We start from the raw sequence: 21,733 nt of genomic DNA, 5'->3' as shown, positions 1-21,733 counted from the left end.
ATTTTATCAATTTATTATTTTATTCTCATTCTACGTGACTTTACCGAAAGAACCAAAGAAGATGAATCCCTGCAGTCACGAAAGCTTTAAATCGAAATCATAATGACTGTTAAGAAAAGTTGGGCTTGTGCAGGAAGTCGCTCGAAAGACCTATGGCCGGTGGGCAAGACTAACGATAGTGGCAGCAGAAGGACGGAATGCGACAGCATGTGGAGATTCCCTTCATGGCCGATGATAACTTTCAAAAGTCAAGACTGGTCGTTACTATGACAGACTGGCCCTCTGCATGGCAGCGTAGTTTCCACCAACAGTGTACAGGCTGCCAACAGAGACAGCGCCGCTGCCCACTTGGGCAGGAAGACACTGATTTTAATGGGAGTTCACAATTGTCATTGGCCAACTTGATTTACTCTGTAAGTAGGGTTTAATGCCTGTTTGTGCGGAGGATATATGCACCACAAAACCGAGGCTCAAAATATGGACACACGAGTGTTTAGTAGCTGCTCTAAGCAACACGCATTGGAGTTGTATATACGAGGAACAGCCCAATAACGTTGTATTGCTCCTTCTAAAATGTTAAATTGTATTGACACTGAATAAAATAAATCAATGTCCTTAATCGGAAAATGGATCCAGATGCCAGTTGTCCTCCAACAAGACCAACACCTGACCACATGCACACACAAGAGCCTGCAAAATGTCAGAGGCCACCGCAGATTCATTGGACTGTGCTGTCCCATCCACGGCACCTACCTTTTACCCTTACCCCATACAAATTACCCGATTACAGGGTAATTACCAGGGTACTACACGTGAAAAAGGTTAATACAGTGAGGGAAAAAAATATTTGATCCCCTGCTGATTTTGTACGTTTGCCCACTGACAAAGAAATGATCAGTCTATAATTTTAATGGTCGGTTTATTTGAACAGTGAGAGACAGAATAACAACAAGAAAATCCAGAAAAACGCATGTCAAAAATGTTATAAATTGATTTGCATTTAAATGAGGGAAATAAGTACTTGACCCCCTCTCAATCAGAAAGATTTCTGGCTCCCAGGTGTCTGTTATACAGGTAACGAGCTGAGATTAGGAGCACACTCTTAAAGGGAGTGCTCCTAATTTCAGCTTGTTACCTGTATAAAAGACACCTGTCCACAGAAGCAATCAATCAATCAGATTCCAAACTCTCCACCATGGCCAAGACCAAAGAGCTCTCCAAGGATGTCAGGGACAAGATTGTAGACCTACACAAGGCTGGAATGGGCTACAAGACCATTGCCAAGCAGCTTGGTGAGAAGGTGACAACAGTTGGTGCGATTATTCGCAAATGGAAGAAACACAAAAGAACTGTCAATCTCCCTCGGCCTGGGGCTCCATGCAAGATCTCACCTCATGGAGTTGCAATGATCATGAGAACGGTGAGGAATCAGCCCAGAACTACACGGGAGGATCTTGTCAATGATCTCAAGGCAGCTGGGACCATAGTCACCAAGAAAACAATTGGTAACACACTACGCCGTGAAGGACTGAAATCCTGCAGCGCCCGCAAGGTCCCCTTGCTCAAGAAAGCACATATACATGCCCGTCTGAAGTTTGCCAATGAACATCTGAATGATTCAGAGGACAACTGGGTGAAAGTGTTGTGGTCAGATGAGACCAAAATGGAGCTCTTTGGCATCAACTCAACTCGCCGTGTTTGGAGGAGGAGGAATGCTGCCTATGACCCCAAGAACACCATCCCCACCGTCAAACATGGAGGTGGAAACATTATGCTTTGGGGGTATTTTTCTGCTAAGGGGACAGGACAACTTCACCGCATCAAAGGGACGATGGACGGGGCCATGTACCATCAAATCTTGGGTGAGAACCTCCTTCCCTCAGCCAGGGCATTGAAAATGGGTCGTGGATGGGTATTCCAGCATTACAATGACCCAAAACACACGGCCAAGGCAACAAAGGAGTGGCTCAAGAAGAAGCACATTAAGGTCTTGGAGTGGCCTAGCCAGTCTCCAGACCTTAATCCCATAGAAAATCTGTGGAGGGAGCTGAAGGTTCGAGTTGCCAAACGTCAGCCTCGAAACCTTAATGACTTGGAGAAGATCTGCAAAGAGGAGTGGGAAAAAATCCCTCCTGAGATGTGTGCAAACCTGTTGGCCAACTACAAGAAACGTCTGACCTCTGTGATTGCCAACAAGGGTTTTGCCACCAAGTACTAAGTCATGTTTTGCAGAGGGGTCAAATACTTATTTCCCTCAATAAAATGCAAATAAATGTATAACATTTTTGACATGCGTTTTTCTGGATTTTGTTGTTATTCTGTCTCTCACTGTTCAAATAAACCTACCATTAAAATTATAGACTGATCATTTCTTTGTCAGTGGGAAAACGTACAAAATCAGCAGGGGATCAAATACTTTTTCCCTCACTGTAACAAGTAAATGCGAGGTAGAGTGCTTCATGCATATAGAATACAATCGAATCGGGCGTCACACTGCGGCCACCACGGACACAGCTGGTGGTGGTGAGGATTTATATCTCTTGATGTTCAAGCGATGAATTTGGGGGGGTTTTGCGTGTGTGTACGTTGCCTCAACGGGGTGAGTCTATGGGTCTATGTGTGAGTCTATGAAGGTGGTCAAGCCCAGACAAACCGCGTCGGGCGCAGCGGGGTGGTGTATCATCGTCGCTGCGATGTCTCCCTCCTTCGTATTTGTGTATCGGGGCATTGCGTCGTTTTACACGTTGTGCGAAGCCAAGATCTGGCCAGCTCTTTCCGTTTGAGCTTTTCGGCCCTCTGAATGATGACCTACTTGGGCCACATTCTGAACACGTCGTTTTTCTTCACGATAGATATAGCGATGCGATACAAATGTGTCATTTTCGTGCGATGACTCTTTTTTTTGGAAGGGTCCTGCTTTCGAAGTAGGGAGTGACTGTTGCTATGTGTAAGCCCAACTGAGTAATTTGCAGGTACATTTTGAGCATTGGGATATTTTGCCAATACCAGGTGCAATGTGTGTATTATTTTAACTGTGGGAGGAAACCATAAAATACACAAAACCCACCTCATTGCACACACAATGCAGTAAAATGTCTAGAATTCTTTATTTTATATGCATTCGTATTCAAACAATTGTAGAGTAAATTCCAAGTCTTAAAAAACATCACGAAAGTCTCACATTACAGCAAATACATAGCAATGTTTACATCCAAGTCAGGTGCAATCAAGGTAGTGCTGAGATTAATACCATCACTGGAGTCTGCAATTATTAGACAACTCTGCACCGAGTATCGATATAGGTCTGTGAAATTGTCACTGCAACAAAGTTCACCAACTGTAAACAGGTAAATGTCCAAAACATACAAAATATCTGTCACCTGCTCATAGTTATCTGTAACAATTTTAAACAGCATTTGTAAATAACAAACCCACATTACACAGTCACTCGAATTCGTGGGTTCATGTCACTTTACCTATCATGGCGACAGAGTAGTTACCGTGGAATTGGTAATGTCACACACGCCACGTGATATATGATATACCGGTCTCTGTAGTGTGACTAGTGTAGTTTTGAACCTGCGTATATTATAACAGAGAACAAGTGTGAATGTGATGACTCTTTTAAATTCAACCAAGTTGAGTTTTATTAAAATGGACACGATTAAAAATATATTATTTCAAATCGTTCAAATGTGATCATGAGGGAAATGTTATGCATTTTAGCTTGAATAAAACAAAGTATTTAACAAGGACAGCATTAATGCTCAAGACAGAAGTAGAGTCCAATCAGATTAAGAAATAGGATATATAGCTGACATTAAGCCTTAAGAGTTATGTCAAGGTTTTTTGGTAAACATTGGGGTTAATATTAGTATTCTGGATTTAAAGCAAGTTTTATAATTCACAAAATATAATTTTAAAATCCATCAAGGTTCACTTTGACACTGATTTAGAGTGACTATTTTCTTGTTCATGAAAGTAGAACCTCGCTTAGATGTTAAATTGTATATTTAATTCAATCTATTTTTTATTTACACTCAATCACATATAGTTATGACACCATTAGCTTCAAAAGTATCTACGTGTACAGTATCAACAGTTAGTGTGGTTTTTATTTATTTATAAACATTAACTTCATAAGAAAATGACAATGGTTAGATACAGGAGACCCGTACCTGATTTGCAAAGGGAAGCATCACAAACCCTCTACTAATGTCAAAGGCAACTCTGTTCAAGTACACAATCAGACCAGCAAAACAGACACTTAACATCTCTCTTATCACTGCAGTACAACATGCCTTACATTCACCACCCCTAATAACTCCAAGGGGCCCCCAAGTAGCCTTCAATAGAGCACACTCAGTCATTCCCTATTCTGAATAAAGGGCACTTTCAGCTAATTCCAAGAACCCACCGAAACAGCGTGGAACAGGTGCGGTGCTGCCACCTTTGGCTCAGTAGATGACCTTCCAACGTGTAGGCTGCTCGCAGTTGACCTCTGCGTCGCCACAGAAGCGATTGTACGTGCTGCGGGGGTCGAATCCGAGGATCTCCCTCTCCTCGTGAATCCGGAATGAAAACGTGGACACCGACGTCCCAATAAAGTACCTGGAATGAGAAGCAATGACGGAGCGTTGTGCGTTTTAGTGGTAAGGGACACTGGTTGACCTCGCTAATTATCGATTGGTAAAACAGCTCAACATTCAAATGGCTTACAGAAACCATGTCTAAAGTTTATTAAGCTAACAATGTTAGTTGGTGGCCCCGAGCGAGTGGTGGAAACTCCACATTCACATGGCGTGGACTTGTCTCTCTGGTAAATTAGCTTTGTTAACTTTTCAGGGTATTTACCATTTATATTGCTCCACACATCTCACTTCATGCATCCACGACCTCTCACTCCGTAAATCTAGCATCTTACTCCACGTATCGCCCATCTTTCACCCCACATCTCCCAATCTCACTCTGCACATCTCTCATCTCTCACTCCATTAATCTCCCTCCTTTCAATCTATAAGTTTCCTGCTTCTCATGCTACGCGTCCCTTCCTCTGCCTGCACACATCCCACTCCATGTGAATCGACACTCATTAATGTGTGCTTTGACGCACGAGCATAATAGAACCATAATCATACAGAGCACTCATCATTACCGAGCATTTGGCCACATGGACGGAAGCAGAGCTGATGCAGTATGGGGGACTTGGGATACATGAGCGGATGGAGATGCTTGGAGTGGGAAGTGGACACACTCCACAAATATTTGGAGTGAGAGTAGCGCACAACACAGGAGAAGTATGGCATCAGAGAAGTGGACAGAGGTATGGAGTGATCGAGAAGCTATGGAGAGATATGCAGGGGATAAGATAAATAGTGACAGTGAGAAAGAGAATTAGAGAATAATGTTTTCATGACAAGAAATAGCATTCCCTGATTCAACCATTTTGCCAGATATAATGTTCAATGTTCTTAGTTCGCAAAAGAACACCGGATCAAGGGTTCATTGTGCCACGTGTTACGTTCATCACTTTGACCAAACAAGGTACAACTTGTGCCCACACAGTCTAAGAGTAAATGGGACTGGTTGTTGTTTATGTAAACATACATACGACATATTGTATGCGCTGTTGAGGGAAAAAAGTATTTGATCCCCTGCTGATTTTGTACATTTGCCCATTGACAAAGAAATGATGAGTCTATAATTTTAATGGTAGGTTTACTTGAACAGTGAGAGACAGAATAACAACAAAATCCAGAAAAACGCATGTCAAAAATGTTATAAATTTATTTGCATTTTATTGAGGGAAATAAGTATTTGACCCCTCTGCAAAACATGATTTAGTACTTGGTGGCAAAACCCTTGTTGGCAATCACAGAGGTCACACATTTCTTGTAGTTGGCCACCAGGTTTGCACACATCTCAGGAGGGATTTTGTCCCATTCCTCGTTGTAGATCTTCTCCAAGTCATTAAGGTTTCGAGGCTGACGTTTGGCAACTCGAACCTTCAGCTCCCTCCACAGATTTTCTATGGGATTAAGGTCTGGAGACTGGCTAGGCAACTCCAGGACCTTTATGTGCTTCTTCTTGAGCCACTCCTTTGTTGCCTTGGCCGTGTGTTTTGGGTCATTGTCATGCTGGAATACCCATCCACGACCCATTTTCAATGCCCTGGCTGAGGGAAGGAGGTTCTCACCCAAGATTTGACGGTACATGGCCCCATCCATTGTCCCTTTGATGCAGTGAAGTTGTCCTGTCCCCTTAGCAGAAAAACACCCCCAAAGCATAATGTTTCCACCTCCATGTTTGACGGTGGGGATGGTGTTCTTGGGGTCATAGGCAGCATTCCTCCTCCTCCAAAGAGCTCCATTTTGGTCTCATCTGACCACAACACTTTCACCCAGTTGTCCTTTGAATCATTCAGATGTTCATTGGCAAACTTCAGACGGGCATGTATATGTGCTTTCTTGAGCAGGGGGACCTTGTGGGCGCTGCAGGATTTCAGTCCTTCACGGCGTAGTGTGTTACCAATTGTTTTCTTGGTGACTATGGTCCCAGCTGCCTTGAGATCATTGACAAGATCCTCCCGTGTAGTTGGGCTGATTCCTCACCGTTCTCATGATCATTGCAACTCCACGAGGTGAGATCTTGCATGGAGCCCCAGGCCGAGGGAGATTGACAGTTCTTTTGTGTTTCTTCCATTTGCGAATAATCGCACCAACTGTTGTCACCTTCTCACCAAGCTGCTTGGCAATGGTCTTGTAGCCCATTCCAGCCTTGTGTAGGTCTACAATCTTGTCCCTGACATCCTTGGAGAGCTCTTTGGTCTTGGCCATGGTGGAGAGTTTGGAATCTGATTGATTGCTTCTGTGGACAGGTGTCTTTTATACAGGTAACAAGCTGAGATTAGGAGCACTCCCTTTAAGAGTGTGCTCCTAATCTCAGCTCGTTACCTGTATAAAAAAACACCTGGAAGCCAGAAATCTTTCTGATTGAGAGGGGGTCAAGTACTTATTTCCCTCATTTAAATGCAAATAAATTTATAATATTTTTGACATGCGTTTTTCTGGATTTTCTTGTTGTTATTCTGTCTCTCACTGTTCAAATAAACCGACCATTAAAATTATAGACTGATCATTTCTTTGTCAGTGGGCAAACGTACAAAATCAGCAGGGGATCAAATACTTTTTCCTTCACTGTATATACCTTTTAAAATAAATAAAAAATTCCCCGAATAAAAAATATTAACGGTGCTTACTGAAAACGTATCCCAGTCTTTGACTTGGTAAACAGTAAAGAACTCCACGTTCAATGCTGACACTGAAATTACCCATTCGTGGACGCTCTATACAACGATGTTTTGGTTATTTAGGCAGCTTACGTTAGTAATCACTCTGCCCGTGCATGAGGCGTGTGCGCACGCAATCGAATTCGCTTCATTTGTGAACTTTAGTGGCACTATAAATGTGCGCAACGTGGGCAATGAGCCCTGCGTTTACGCTCAAGTGGACTGTCTGAAATGTCACGATTTTCGGTTTTATGACGAAGGCTAAAACATAAATACACGTCAAAAAGATTTGTTCAATATTAAATATTAAAATATATTTTCAGTTAAATAATAGAATTAATACTTTGCAAACTTAACGATAAAGTACCTTGCTACACATAAAAAGGAGTTATGTGATAATATCAACTGTAATCAATCTAGATTTGAAGTTTTCGTGACTGCAGGGATCCATACTCTTTGGTTCTTTCGGTAAAATCACGTAGGTAGTATCAACTTTGGTGGTGTTTAAATTGCTATTTGGACAGTGAATTTTCGATTCGCTTAAAGGTTTGGTTTTTGTGAACCTTGTTGCCACTGGTATCACTACAGACAGCAAGGGTGGAAAAATAAAAGTCGTTGTAGGATTCAAGATCAACAATCTTTATCAATGGGGATTTTTTTTTTATCATAGATACCATACACATTGAAATTGTAACATTACATCCTTTTGTAGATACTATAATGCAACTCTAACGCACCAGATCTTAAATGTGCATTCACCGTCAGGGAGCATACAGAGCACAAATTGAAGTGCATTATAATGATTGAAGCACGGCAAGTGACTCGCATTTTACACTCCAGTTGTCAGAACACTGACATTTCAAAATACAGAAATACAGCACAAAAGTGTGTACAAGGTGGTGCCTCTGGGTGTACGAGGCCTTTATCCAATAACGCTATCTAAAAGGCACTCTGCTGAATCTGCACCTTAAGCCAATCACGACTCATTAGGGCCAGAGAATTACGAAAAAATGGCAGTGGCTTCCAGGATGCGAGCCCCACATTCGGCTGAAAAGCAGCCACAAATACACGGTAAAGCCTGGCCGGCGAATGAAAGTTACAGCGGACACACGCACGTAAGTCGTGCTCCATCGTATATCAAAATGAGGACCCACTTCGGTGGAATACTGTGGAAAGGCTATGGGTGAGAGCTGTACAACCAAGCCACTAGTACCCAACTATCAAAGCAGCGTTGTCAGTGCACAGCCACAAATTGAATGTCAATCTTCTTCCATTGTCAAATAGTTTCAGTCTTAAACAATAACCTTCTGGCACTTTGCATTCGCTCTGTAATCCGTGGTCTAATTGTTACATCAAATGAAAGCAAATGTCCAGCATTACGAGTGTGTACACACGCACACATCAGTTTTAAAAAAGTGTTACAGAAATGACACCTATTTTAACAGTTCACCTATTTAATTTTCACCACAGAACACTTTCAATTCTTATAAAGGGTAATTTGAATTTATAAAATAAGATAATGCATACATGACTATAGAATTTATATGAAAACATACAATAGGTTAGAACGTAGTCACTTATGTAATACTATTTTCGAAAAATATCGGCAAATACATTAAGGTACAGTATATGCTTCGTGATATCGGTATACCTTACAATCTGTAATTACAATTTCGACCAAGGCCATTTTTTTGGTCGCCATGACCATAATCATCAGTCAGATTGTATTGCAAATTAAACATTATCTGCCTCAAGCCACACATTCTCTCTCCAGACAAGAACATATCTAAGCTGCAACCAATGCACTTAAAAAATTTACGACATTTTCCTGAAATCTCCCAAGGTCTCGCTCCTTAGAGAGACGCTAATGAACCTCAAACAGCCTCTCCTCCGGCCAAATAAATCAAATGGCAGCGCACCTGGCGTGAGCACAGATCCACTGATCAATGATGGCGACGCCCCCGTCCAGGAACCTGTGCAGTTCCGCCTGACTCGGCTCGAAGTGAACCATCTGTGGAAGCAGTGTCCGGAGCTCGCGTACCTCTGCACCAAACAGCCACACACAGTCCACAAATCAACGACTGTTATAGCCGGTCATCGACGACTCTCTGCAGCAGCTCCTGCAATCTGGAACTCTACCCCTTCCCTTGACATACGCAGCAGCATCCAGTCCTCCTTCAAGCTTCAGGAAGCAAACGGAGAGAGAGGTGCACTTGATTCGACGAGCTTCCTGAGCTTTCCGAAGAGCTCCGGAGTCAGGCTCCGGGCCTCCCGAGTCGCGTTCGAACGTTCGCAATGTCTGTCAACAAGACCTGCGCACACACGTAAATACACGTGCGTACAGCTCTCCCTTCTCACCGTCTTGGTCAGCATCGGTTGCGATGAACACGCGGGGAAGCTTCAGCTGTTTCATGAGGCGGTGGAGGGTGTTAGCCGCTGCCTCCAGGCTGGGCACGTCCCCCGAGTGCCCATACAGGAAGTCCTTCCGCCGCAAATGAGCAGCGAGGTATGGTCCACCTGTAGCCGTTCCGACCTTAACCTGTACCCAGGAAAAAATAAATACATCATATCGTATGGTAAAAACACATTTAAATGTACTCCACAGTAAAAAAAAAAAGTCTATCTTTTGTTCAGATATATTCGTCTTACATTTTACGAATGTTGTCATCTCTGTTGCTTATACTGATGAGCTGAATGATATTCAATGAATCACTACTAAAATGGGAAAAGGCATAGCTCAAGAGACAGAAGGCCTTATCCCAGTGTATCAATCAGTATATATCTAACCCAGGCTCTACAGGGTATGTGAATATTAAGCTACACAACTTAGTGCTGTATGATGACGGCTGATGGGCAAAACTTGAAATGGAAAGGCACCTAAAGTAGAAAATTTACCCACAGATGTTGCAACGAGATTGGTTCATTCACAGGGGTGAGATGGATTGCAGAATAACATGATTATACTGGGAGGTGGTAGCATGGATAGACAAACGGCTGATTTTGGTTTATAATGAATGTTAAAGATTCACCGACACTGCCCTGTATTATTTCCAAAGGTAGCATTCTACCATTGGTATAATATAGCTTGGCAGAAGAATCTCTACAATGATAAGCATTCCAGGAGGGATAATTTCCTAATTGTGGGTCACAATGCTGACAAACACTGACCTACGGATATGGGTCCTGCTGAGCGCACACAAATTAGCCCATTACTTATCACGGGTCCAAGAGTGATTACAGGCAAAGCCTCATGCAACTTGGCCAGCCAGCATCCCTTGCAATGCAAAGGAAAAATGGTAGAATATCACTTTACCTTTCTTTCACAATTACACATGCGGAATAAAATACATGTGATATGATAACAACTCTGGCAATGAATGGTACACTCTGCAATGCTGCAAAGCTCTGAGGCTCAAAGTGTATGTTGAACTTTTTTGGCACTGTACGTAGCCAACCGTGCTAATCGGAGGTGCAGGGAAGGACAACAAACTAAACACAAAAAGCAGTTCTAAAGAAATTAGTTTTCAATATAGATTTAAAAGTGCATAGCCCCAATGGCTTCCTAATATTGAAAGAGCGTTCCAGACGGCTGCAGAAGCGCATCTGAAAGCGCGGGATGCAGTGACTATCTTTGTTCGATGGCCAGCCAAAAGCCGCTTACACACCCTCATTTTTCTCCAGTCCTCCTGGAAGAAGGTCTTGTCAGTGGCGTCTGTCGAGTTGAGGTGTTCAGCTCGGAATTCATCAGCCCAGGCTCGGAGAGGCCGTGCAAACACCATGCTTCGCCTAGCCTGGCCAACAATTGCAAATATTGAATACATTCCTTCAGTTAGAACTGCCGAATGGACAGAGGCAGTGGAATAAATACATCTGTCCGTTGTTTCAACTGCCGGACCGGGAAATCACAGAGGCAACCTCTGAATTGCAAGTCCAGTGTGCCAACTGTTATACCACCACAGACTCACTCAGTATACTTGGATTTCATGATGAATAAAACCTTGAAGTAAACAAGGGCTCATAACAAGCAGCCATCAAAAATAATACAAAGTGTAAAATTACACAGTTTCAAGGAATATAGTTTTGATGATGAATACATTTTGATGCTAAGCTGAAAAAAGCAGTTTTGTGGCTTTTTACTTTACAATTAAGGTGGTAATATTGTCCTACCTTATTTTATGCCATTAGCACAGTCTTAGAAGCATAAACCTTAGTCAAACACTGCCTTCTGTCATGATTGCTTTAGTAGACAATTAATAACTATGCTATTATAATACAAGTAATGTCCATGTTCATTCATTATTGATAAACAAACATGAAGATGCTACGTGGCATTATTTTATTTAAAAGATAAATCATTGCGGCACATGTTTGTACAAGGCAGATGCAATTGGTTCCTGTATCTGCTTTCCAAAGGTTGCACGTAAATTAATATTGCATCATTAGAGAGAAAACATTTCTTGATTGGCAGACATAAGGTTAAATTGGTAAAGGATAAAAGTGCAGGGACAGGATGTGCACCGTATTGAAGTGTCCTTCTTGGCCTGCCACAATCCTGTGCACACAACACACTCGCTTTTTAATTAAATACCGCTAGAACGAGCAGGTGGGTGTCACGGACGTGACTTTGACTTTAGATTCCATCTATTATTTTATTATTGAATCTCATGACAGTTTGGTTGTAAGGGTGAAAAATCGTTCTTCAATGTTTCTCTCTGGCCATTTCACAAATGTCAACTTATTGTTACGTCGAAAAATAAATAAAAAATTATTGTTTCACTGTTCAAATGTGGAAGAGGGATTGAGGGAAGAATGGTGGCGGCAAAAAATGCAATGCTTCGTGGCCTGATCCAACGTTCAGTAAATTAATTGAAAGTTTGCGATTCTTAGGTCTGTCCCACACATTCAACCAACCCTCACAGAGGAACATTGAATATGGTGTTGGAAATGGGTGTCTTACATCCCAGTAGGTTTTCTGTCCATACTCATCATGCAGAAGGTTTTCAGCTCTATCCAACATCACAGACCTGCAATTAATACAAAACCACACCGAGCACAAAGAGCGATAGGGCTTACATTTCATAAGTTAGTAGATAGGTTTATTTGAACCTATCTATGTGACTTTACCGAAAGACCCCAAAAATATGAATTCCTGCAGTCATGAAAGCTTTAAGTCAAGATAAGTTGCATAGAACCACCATAGTAATCCATATCTTTGTATAGGAATGCATATTTCAGAATATTTTCCATCTGAATGTCCAGCCAAGTGAAAAATGATCCTGGCACATTAATTTTACCATTCATTTTAACACAGCAGGAGCCTGATTAACTATGTATGACCACTGTTAACTTCCCCCTAAGTGGCATTTACTTTAGTAACCCCAGAGATAATTGGTTCAAGTGGACTCCCTACCACAATTTTCATTTGTAACCTTCCAATTATAAGGCACATTATAACAACCAAGTAAATTAATGTGTACTTTGATGCAATAAAATACATGTTGCATGCAGTATTTGCATGTTCATGACAGCAAAACAAATGAACTAAAACATATAAAAAGTACACAACTTGATGGCTTTAATGCATTGGTTGTCTGCACAATAATATTTCAGTGCTACCGAAAACGTCTTTCCCTTTTGATGAGCCCGAAGGAAGCGTAGCCACTGGTCCCGGCCATGTTTATACATCTCATAGCAGCACTCAACTAACCTGGCAGAAGTGTTTCGTAGCAACAGAGGCACCATGATGGAGGCCATGCCCTGTACAGACAAGCACGTGACATTTTTGGTTCTTGTCTCTGGGTAGCCCCAGAACCAGCCTCTGTAAGTAGACAATACGTTACTGTTATCATGGGCCTATCTCTAAAAGAGAGCATTAGGTGCTTCTATGTGCATGTCTTCAGAAGGGAAGTTTTTTTATTAGCATAATTAACATACTATATGATTAAGTATATAAGAAGTCTCCCTCAAAATGAATTTCAGGGCATCAGAATCATTGTAAAAAAGGCCTATTAAAAGTATGCTGATCACATTTATTTATTTTGTAGTTTATTTTCTATATTTTGTGGTGCAATACACCTCAGACAAAACGCATTGTTTTAAAATTAGCATATCAAACCAATGCGATATTCATATTCTTAGTTTTTTCGGTAAAGTCACGTTGAAGAGAAACAACAAAATAACAAAATATATATAAAACAATAAAAAAAAAATTCTCACGACGTTTCGACGTTTCGACCGTTTGAGTTATGGTCGAAACGTCGTGAGAATTTTTTATTGTTTTATATATATTTTGTTGTTTCTCTTCAACGTGACTTTACCGAAAAAACTAAGAATATGAATTACTGCAGTCACGAAAGCTTTAAATCAAAATTCAATGCGATATTGTTAACGTTTTCATAATTCATGCAACCGCCCCTGATACAGCATATGCATACGTATAGAACTGATGATGACCAAATGGCATCAAGTACTCATTTCAGCCTGAGTCGACCTAGAAGTTCAAGAGATACAGCGACTGCTACCGTTGCTATTGATGTGTACAATTTAACCAGGGTTTAACCAGGAATTTAACCGAGGTTTCCAGAACCACAGCACAGAGCACTGCTCCACACAGATACACGGTACACATAGGCATAGAGTTAATAATGGTGCACCCGTAAACGGACCGGAGATGAGCCATCAGCTAGCGCTCATTATGTCTATGGCGCTGTCAATAGCTGCAGGTGCACACCTGTAATAGCCGTGCTCATCAAGACGATAGACTGGCTTCTCAACGCACGGTCGCACGTCCACTTTCTCCTCCCACTTGCCTTCCGTCCAGCCCTCCGCATAGGACTGCAGGTAGAACACCTGCTCAATGAACGGACCTCCATTCTCTGGCGAAGACACAGGATAAATCACGTTCACGGAAGAATCTAGTGAGGGAAAAAAAGTATTTGATCCCCTGCTAATTTTGTACGTTTGCCCACTGACAAATAAATTATCAGTCTATAATTTTAATGGTAGGTTTATTTGCACAGTGAGAGACAGAATAACAACAAAATCCAGAAAAATGCATGTCAAAAATGTTATAAATTGATTTGCATTTTAATGAGGGAAATAAGTTTTGGACCCCCTCTCAAGCAGAAAGATTTCTGGCTCCCAGGTGTCTTTTATACAGGTAACGAGCTGAGATTAGGAGCACACTCTTAAAGGGAGTGCTTCTAATCTCAGCTCGTTACCTGCAAAAAACACCTGTCCAAAGAAGCAATCAATCAATCAGATTCCAAACTCTCCACCATGGCCAAGACCAAAGAGCTCTCCAAGGATGTCAGGGACAAGATTGTAGACCTACACAAGGCTGGAATGGGCTACAAGACCATTGCTAAGCAGCTTGGTGAGAAGGTGACAACAGTTGGTGCGATTATTCGCAAATGGAAGAAACACAAAAGAACTGTCAATCTCCCTCGGCCTGGGGCTCCATGCAAGATCTCACCTCGTGGAGTTGCAATGATCATGAGACCGGTGAGGAATCAGCCCAGAACTACACGGGAGGATCTTGTCAATAATCTCAAGGCAGCTGGGACCATAGTCACCAAGAAAACAATTGGTAACACACTACGCCGTGAAGGACTGAAATCCTGCAGCGCCCGCAAGGTCCCCCTGCTCAAGAAAGCACATATACATGCCCGTCTGAAGTTTGCCAATGAACATCTGAATGATTCAGAGGACCACTGGGTGAAAGTGTTGTGGTCAGATGAGACCAAAATGGGGCTCTTTGGCATCAACTCAACTCGCCGTGTTTGGAGGAGGAGGAATGCTGCCTATGACCCCAAGAACACCATCCCCACCGTCAAACATGGAGGTGGAAACATGCTTTGGGGGTGTTTTTCTGCTAAGGTGACAGGACAACTTCACCGCATCAAAGGGACAATGGACGGGGCCATGTACCGTCAAATCTTGGTTGAGAACCTCCTTCCCTCAGCCAGGGCATTGAAAATGGGTCGTGGATGGGTATTCCAGCATGACAATGACCCAAAACACACGGCCAAGGCAACAAAGGAGTGGCTCAAGAAGAAGCACATTAAGGTCCTGGAGTGGCCTAGCCAGTCTCCAGACCTTAATCCCATAGAAAATCTGTGGAGGGAGCTGAAGGTTCGAGTTTCCAAACGTCAGCCTCGAAACTTTAATGACTTGGAGAAGATCTGCAAAGAGGAGTGGTACAAAATCCCTCCTGAGATGTGTGCAAACCTGGTGGCCAACTACAAGAAACGTCTGACCTCTGTGATTGCCTACAAGGGTTTTGCCACCAAGTACGAAGTCATGTTTTGCAGCGGGGTCAAATACTTATTTCCCTCATTAAAATGAAAATCAATTTATACAATTTTTGACATGCGTTTTTTCTGGATTTTGTTTGTTGTTATTCTGTCTTTCACTGTTCAAATAAACCTACCATTAAAATTATAGACTGATCATTTCTTTGTCAGTGGGCAAACGTACAAAATCAGCAGGGGATCAAATACTTTTTTCCCTCACTGTATGTCACCATATGTGCTGGTAGATGGAACACAAGAACGAGCAGTTATGAAAAAAAATGCAAAAATTTTTTAAGCGTATTTGTGTTTTATATGTAGATTACTAGGTTACGATGCCATAAAAATGGCTAATGCTCCAGATTCTACAGCAAAACAAAATACGCCTACGATCAACGCATCCTGAATTCACCAATATTTGTCACTTTTTGTAAGCGCAGCAGTTTTTAGGCATGGTTAATACTTGATCTGAGAGACTGTCATGGGATTCTAAGTAATGGAGGATTAGGCTGCGAGGTGGGTTAGGAGACGGTCAGAGTACAGCAATGGATTCTTGAATCAATATGTGGAACGTTTTAAAGTTGTATTACCTCTGTCATGGGATTCTAAGTAATGGAGGATTAGGCTGCGAGGTGGGCCAGGGGATGGTCAAGAGTACAGCAATGGATTATTGAATCAATATGTGGAACGTTTTAAAGTTGTATTAACTCTTATGCAGTGGTTTAACCCAAGTACTTTGGTTATGTCCGACATGCAAAACACTTATAAATGAAATTGGCCAAATATCAAAATGCAGAAGCATTCTGAAAAAAATATATTTAGATGCAATGAGGCATTCCTGGGTAAAGAACTGTATTATTACATTTAATGTGTTAAAGTAAATGATGACAATAATGTAATAATAGGGTTTTTCCCCTTTTTTCTGGCAACAAAACTGAAACCTTTTTACAAGGATTCATGTCTGCATTAACCACAATACCTGCAGTCAAAATGCAAATAAAAAACATACTATGATAATATTTTGGTACTGGCAAAGGAGGTCTAATGATGTAGATGCTCACCCCGAGCCCTCATTACTTTGAAAGTGCATTGTCTTTGAGCTGTACGCCTTCTGGCGTCATCTGGTCGAGCACCAATTGGGTCGAGGCTCAAAAGAAAGCCGTCCCTTGGTGTGGACCAATCAGTTTCAAGGACAATGCATATATTATCATAGTATGTTTTTTGTTTGCATTTTGACTGCAGGTATTGTGGTTAATGCAGACATGAATCCTTGTAAAAAGGTTTCAGTTTTGTTGCCAGAAAAAAATGGGAAAAACCCAATTATTATATTTTGGTACTGGCAAAGGAGGTCTAATGATGATGAGATAAATGATGACATTTAAGTTAGAAACATTTTTTATTTCCAAGAAAACTTTGTCTAAATTACGGTCTTCCTACTGTAAATGGTAGTGTAATAATTATACATCATCATAACCACATAATGCAAGTTCGAGTTTTGGTGTAAAATAATGTGTTGTACACCAACAGAAAACTGGAATATAAGTAAATCTGCACGAGGTTGCTTCACAATATATTTGTGTTCTCTGGATGAGTTAAGAATTTTCCAAGTAGATAATTTTCTCGAGACCTCTGAAGCACTTGACATAAATGAGGTGACACATGTGATACACCATTAGGCATACCCACCTGTCTTTTACAATCAGAGAAAAAGACAGCAAACGCATGTACTGAGCTTTATAAAAAAAATAGCTAGGAAATAATCAATGGTGGCATGATGCTACAGGAAAATGGCTTCCACTGCGCCAATCAAACTCTGCTTGAATGGAACGGGTGTGTTGATACCAGGCAAGAATATATTCAAAAACCATTGATACATTTCGATTATGTAATCTATTATTCCGTATGGCAATATGTTCAGGAGGTAAATGCCAATGTTGAAGAAATGTTGTGTAGTTTTTCTATTCCTCCATTGAAGGAGAACAGATGACAGTGGTTTACTATATGCCATATAGTTTGTGTTGCATTGCTAGTTGCACTGTGGCTTGTCTTTAAAATTCCATTGATAATTAAAGAAACATAAGTGGGTATGGATAGAACACATCCCTGAAAGGATTTATGGCGAACAGATGAGAATGATGAAGATGTAGTCGCCAGAGGTGAGATCGAGCAAGAGGGGATGACTTCCGTTGAGATGGAGTAATGACAGTAATGTGCGGTCGCGAGATGGACTGGCATCGCGAGACCCGCACTGTGGAGGCGATGACAGCATGGAGAATAGAAAAAAACACTTCATACAGTAATGGATGATCATGATAATGAAAATGCAGGTTAGCTATCCAAATGTCACTATTACGCCAACACAGAGCACCCCGCTTTTTATTTATGGAATTGTCTCAATTCCATCCATTTACACCGAGAAGAGATTTCAATTAATAGGCCATGTTCTCACAGGACATTGCCAGGTGGCTGCCATTTTATTTGAAGAGGTGAGCCTCAACACGGGGAAAAAAGTGATAAAAGGTCAGAATCACCTAGAGATAATAAATCAGGCAATGTTCAATGAGCTAAAACTTTCTGTGCAAACATCAGCAAACTGCTTGAATCCTAAGTGGATATTCCATAATAAAACAGATTATACGTAACAAATTGACATCTTTGATAAAGTTGACTTGAAAAAGTATTGACGCTATCACCCAGGTATGTATAACCAAAAATCTTTTTAAAAAATTGCACTATATGCAATTCCATCATTTTGCAGTTTTTAGTCAATCACTGAGACTGTATAATTTGATTATTTATTAATGACTGTTGCAATTTACCAGACAGATGCTACACTCAAGCCACAGACTCTGTACAACCTGGAGTGGAACATCCTCCAGGCCATCCAACTGTCAAAACATACTGAACACAATTCAAAGTATGACGGTTACAGAAGCCTTCGGTGCTGGCGTGACCAATCGCTGACCTTTGAGGTACTCCTCGTATTCGATGACCGGTACGTAGGCGGCCAGGCTGGGCGTGTTGAAGAAGGCGGACCAGGGGATGCGCTGCTGCTGCTGCTGGCTGAGCGAGCGGCTCTGCCAGTGGTACATGCGGCCCCACGGCGGCAGCACCAGAACCCACGGCTCGGCCTTACCCAGCTTTTGTAGAAGTGTCGCCACACGCATGTACACGTCCCGCCGGAGGTTGAAGCCCTCGCCAGGGTTCACGTCGTACAGAAGATACCTGCGCGTTCGAGGGACATTCGCGGCTTTAGTTTTCATGGCTGTCGAATGACTAACACGAATATTCGTGGTGCCAAGTCTACATCAACTTGTCTTCATGCTCAAACGATGGTGTGGTGTGCATTCTCTGGTGGTGGATATTTTGGTTTTCCATGGCAGAGGCCAGTCTCTCTGCAGGATCACTCTGTTGATGTGTAAACCACTGCAAACACCCATTAATGACAATGTTTTTTTGGCTGCACAGCCAAGACCAGGCTAGCACAAATGTTCTACAATGTCCCTGCCACTGAATAATAATGCCATTAAAGTACATTTAAAAATTAAAGGACAAGACGTTATTTTCCTCCAACTTCGTGCAATGTGTAATCCAATTTTGTTTGTTTTATGTGTGATTGGCAACGCAGTGCGGAAGAAACTAACGATATCATATTCTGCATGTTTTTTCTCGAATGCAGGACAGGAAATTTAATTTGGCTAATCAAGTTTCACTTTGAAATACTATAAACCATACTGCATCCTACGGTTGTGAAAGTTACCATGTACGTGAAGCAGCTCGTCTGATAAAAAGCCTCACATACATTTAAGTTGACAGGTTCCCCAATTACAATACTCCAGCTAACCAAGAACATGGAGTAAAAATGGATACACTATGGGGCATATCACATCTTCACAACACCGTTAAAACACATCATAATAGAGCTATCCCAAATTGGTTCATAATGGAGACGTTTCCAGGTTTAGTGGGGTACGGTTTGGTGGGTTATGGTTAACGGGGTAACATGGTAACAAGGTAACGGGATAACAAGAAATGAGGGCCCGGGTAGAGGGGTGTCGACTTCAAGGGGTAAGGAGGTAACGCATTAACGTCGAGACCTATGGGCCCAGAGTCCGTGAGGTGTAGGGCTCACAGGGTACAGTGATAACAAGGTAACGGAGTAACCGTTACCGTAGCTGCAGAGCATCTGAGAATGCGTCAAGGTTCGTGGGGTAACGAGGGTAGCTGCCGGCGGGATGAGGACACTCACAAGTTCGTGGGGAGCGGAGTTCAAAGGGTAACGCGGCAACAGGTCGACGTGGTAACTTGGAGTAGACCTCTGCAAGCCCTGCACAACTGGAGTATTGGGCCCATAGTGTACCGCGGTAACGTGATAGGTAACGTGGTGGTAACATGATAGGTAACGTGGTGGTGAGATAGACAACGCGGTTGTAACGTGACAGATGACATAGTGGTAACGTTGAGGTAACATGACAGGTAACGTGGTGGTAACGTGGTGGTAACGTGATAGGTAAAGTGGTGGTAACGTGGTAAGTAACGGTGATAGGTAACGTGGTAAGTAACGGTGATAGGTAACGCGGTAAGTAACGGTGATAGGTAACGCGGTAACCTGCGAGCCCGTGCCACCCCCACGGGCTGCTGAGCGGCGCCCCCGGCAGTGAACGCGAGCCCCGCGCCGCCCTCCTCGGCCCCGCGAGCCCCGCGCCCCGCGGCGCACGCGGCCAGCAGCCCCGCGGCGCACGCGAGCAGCCAGCGCATGGCTCCTAGCAAACAACAACAACAGGAGCAGCAGCAGCAACAGGAGCACGGCTTTGGCTACGTACGGCGCTGAGGAAGTTTCGACCAACCTTACCAAGAGGTCAACAACACAAACACAACGCGCGTACAAAGACAACGCTTCCACACCATCCCCGTTGTTAGCCTTTTAGCACTTGGTGGAGGCCAAGTGCTGTTGTGAGCGACCGGCACCCTACGAAGGCCGGCGCGGTACATGAGGGGGGTGGGTGGCCAGCATCACGCCCGGCCGCCTTTGTCTTCCTCAGTGGCGATGTTTTACGACGCACCGGCGCAAGGCACTCACTTGAGGCCGTATCAACCTGAGGGGAAGGCCCAGATTATCGCCGTCAACTGCTCGTGAGGCGGGGAATCGAAGGGTGGGGTAGCCGGGTTCGTCTCGCAGTGCGCTAACCGCCGTGCCACCGCTCCCGACACACACGCTACAGAGAAAGACGCGCCCGGTGTTTAACACGACAACCGCCATTCGCCGCTAAACCCACGGCGCTTAGTGCCAGGCTGCGTGCACGTTGAGGCCACGTGAAGCGTCGAACGCCCGCTGGCGTGGGTGCCATGGGTCGTCTGACTGTGTTGACTGGCCGATGCACCCCCTGTGCCCCCTACCGTGCCAACTTAACGCGGACACACGCACAGAGCGAGCGGCGCCAAACACGCAGAGCACCTGGGAGCGAACCCGGTCTCAAACTTCAAAGGCCGGCCCGTGACGTCATCGCGAACGATACGACGGCAGGGCAACGTCATTAAGATGTAACAGACACACGCCGATGACGTCAAGTCAAGGGTGACCGCGAAACGGTAGAGAAAAAGACGGTGACGTCATGAGGTCGGCGGGGGGATGGGGGAATCTTACACTGTCGCCGGCTTCGCGCAGCAACTGATAACGCGTCACGTAATCTATATACGACTGGGATGACGTCACTTACTCAACTAACTGCACAGCGATGGCAGTGGCTATCGTGCCATGACGTCATTTTACACGTCTCACACATTTTCAGCAATTGGGTCATGTCACTGCTGGATGAGTGCCACGCACGCCGTGGGTGGGAATTTGACCAAACCCTCATTTTCATGTTGCTGCATTGCCCTCTGCTTTGCAGTTTTTTTACAGGATTTTTCTGTTGCGTGTAGTCACTTTAAGATGTTTCCTGTTCATGTTTTTGTTGCGGTTGCACCCGAGTCAATAGCCGCATGGCTCAATGGGTTATACCTAATAAATGCTTCTCACCTCGAAGCTCCCGAGTCGATAAGACCTGTTACGCTACGGTGGTCACCCAACCCAATCACTTGTCCACGCTCAACCTTTGCTGAGCTCCAAACATCTTAAAATATTATACTCTTTTGTTTTATTCGGTAAAGTCAC

The 21,733-nt window shown here is 43.2% G+C and overlaps 1 protein-coding gene across 5 annotated transcripts; it reads right to left on the bottom strand.

The window, feature by feature from the left end:
- Window positions 1-3,090: 3,090 nt before the first annotated feature.
- Window positions 3,091-21,129, bottom strand: POFUT2 (protein O-fucosyltransferase 2). Of its 5 annotated transcripts, none has more exons than XM_076066197.1 (10): window positions 21,035-21,119; window positions 20,189-20,342; window positions 18,545-18,804; window positions 14,019-14,163; window positions 12,996-13,106; window positions 12,246-12,312; window positions 10,954-11,079; window positions 9,647-9,827; window positions 9,208-9,331; window positions 3,091-4,611 (listed from the first exon to the last, which is right to left on the bottom strand). In XM_076066197.1, exons 2-10 carry the CDS (start codon window positions 20,335-20,337, stop codon window positions 4,458-4,460), a joined length of 1,317 nt encoding a protein of 438 aa, XP_075922312.1. In that variant the 5' UTR covers window positions 20,338-20,342; window positions 21,035-21,119; the 3' UTR covers window positions 3,091-4,457. The 5 variants fall into 5 exon arrangements, with proteins under 5 accessions (XP_075922312.1, XP_075922313.1, XP_032806998.1 ...); XM_076066198.1 differs by having other exon boundaries at window positions 20,977-21,049; XM_032951107.2 differs by lacking the exon at window positions 21,035-21,119 and adding an exon at window positions 20,660-21,017.
- Window positions 21,130-21,733: the final 604 nt, after the last annotated feature.

Source organism: Petromyzon marinus, chromosome 10, assembly GCF_048934315.1.
Source record: "Petromyzon marinus isolate PM22_M1 ecotype Great Lakes invasive population chromosome 10, UKy_Petmar_22M1.pri1.0, whole genome shotgun sequence".
Classification (NCBI taxonomy): domain Eukaryota; kingdom Metazoa; phylum Chordata; class Hyperoartia; order Petromyzontiformes; family Petromyzontidae; genus Petromyzon; species Petromyzon marinus.
Note: the sequence above shows the minus strand (reverse complement) of the source record. Positions and strands in the feature narration are given on the sequence as shown.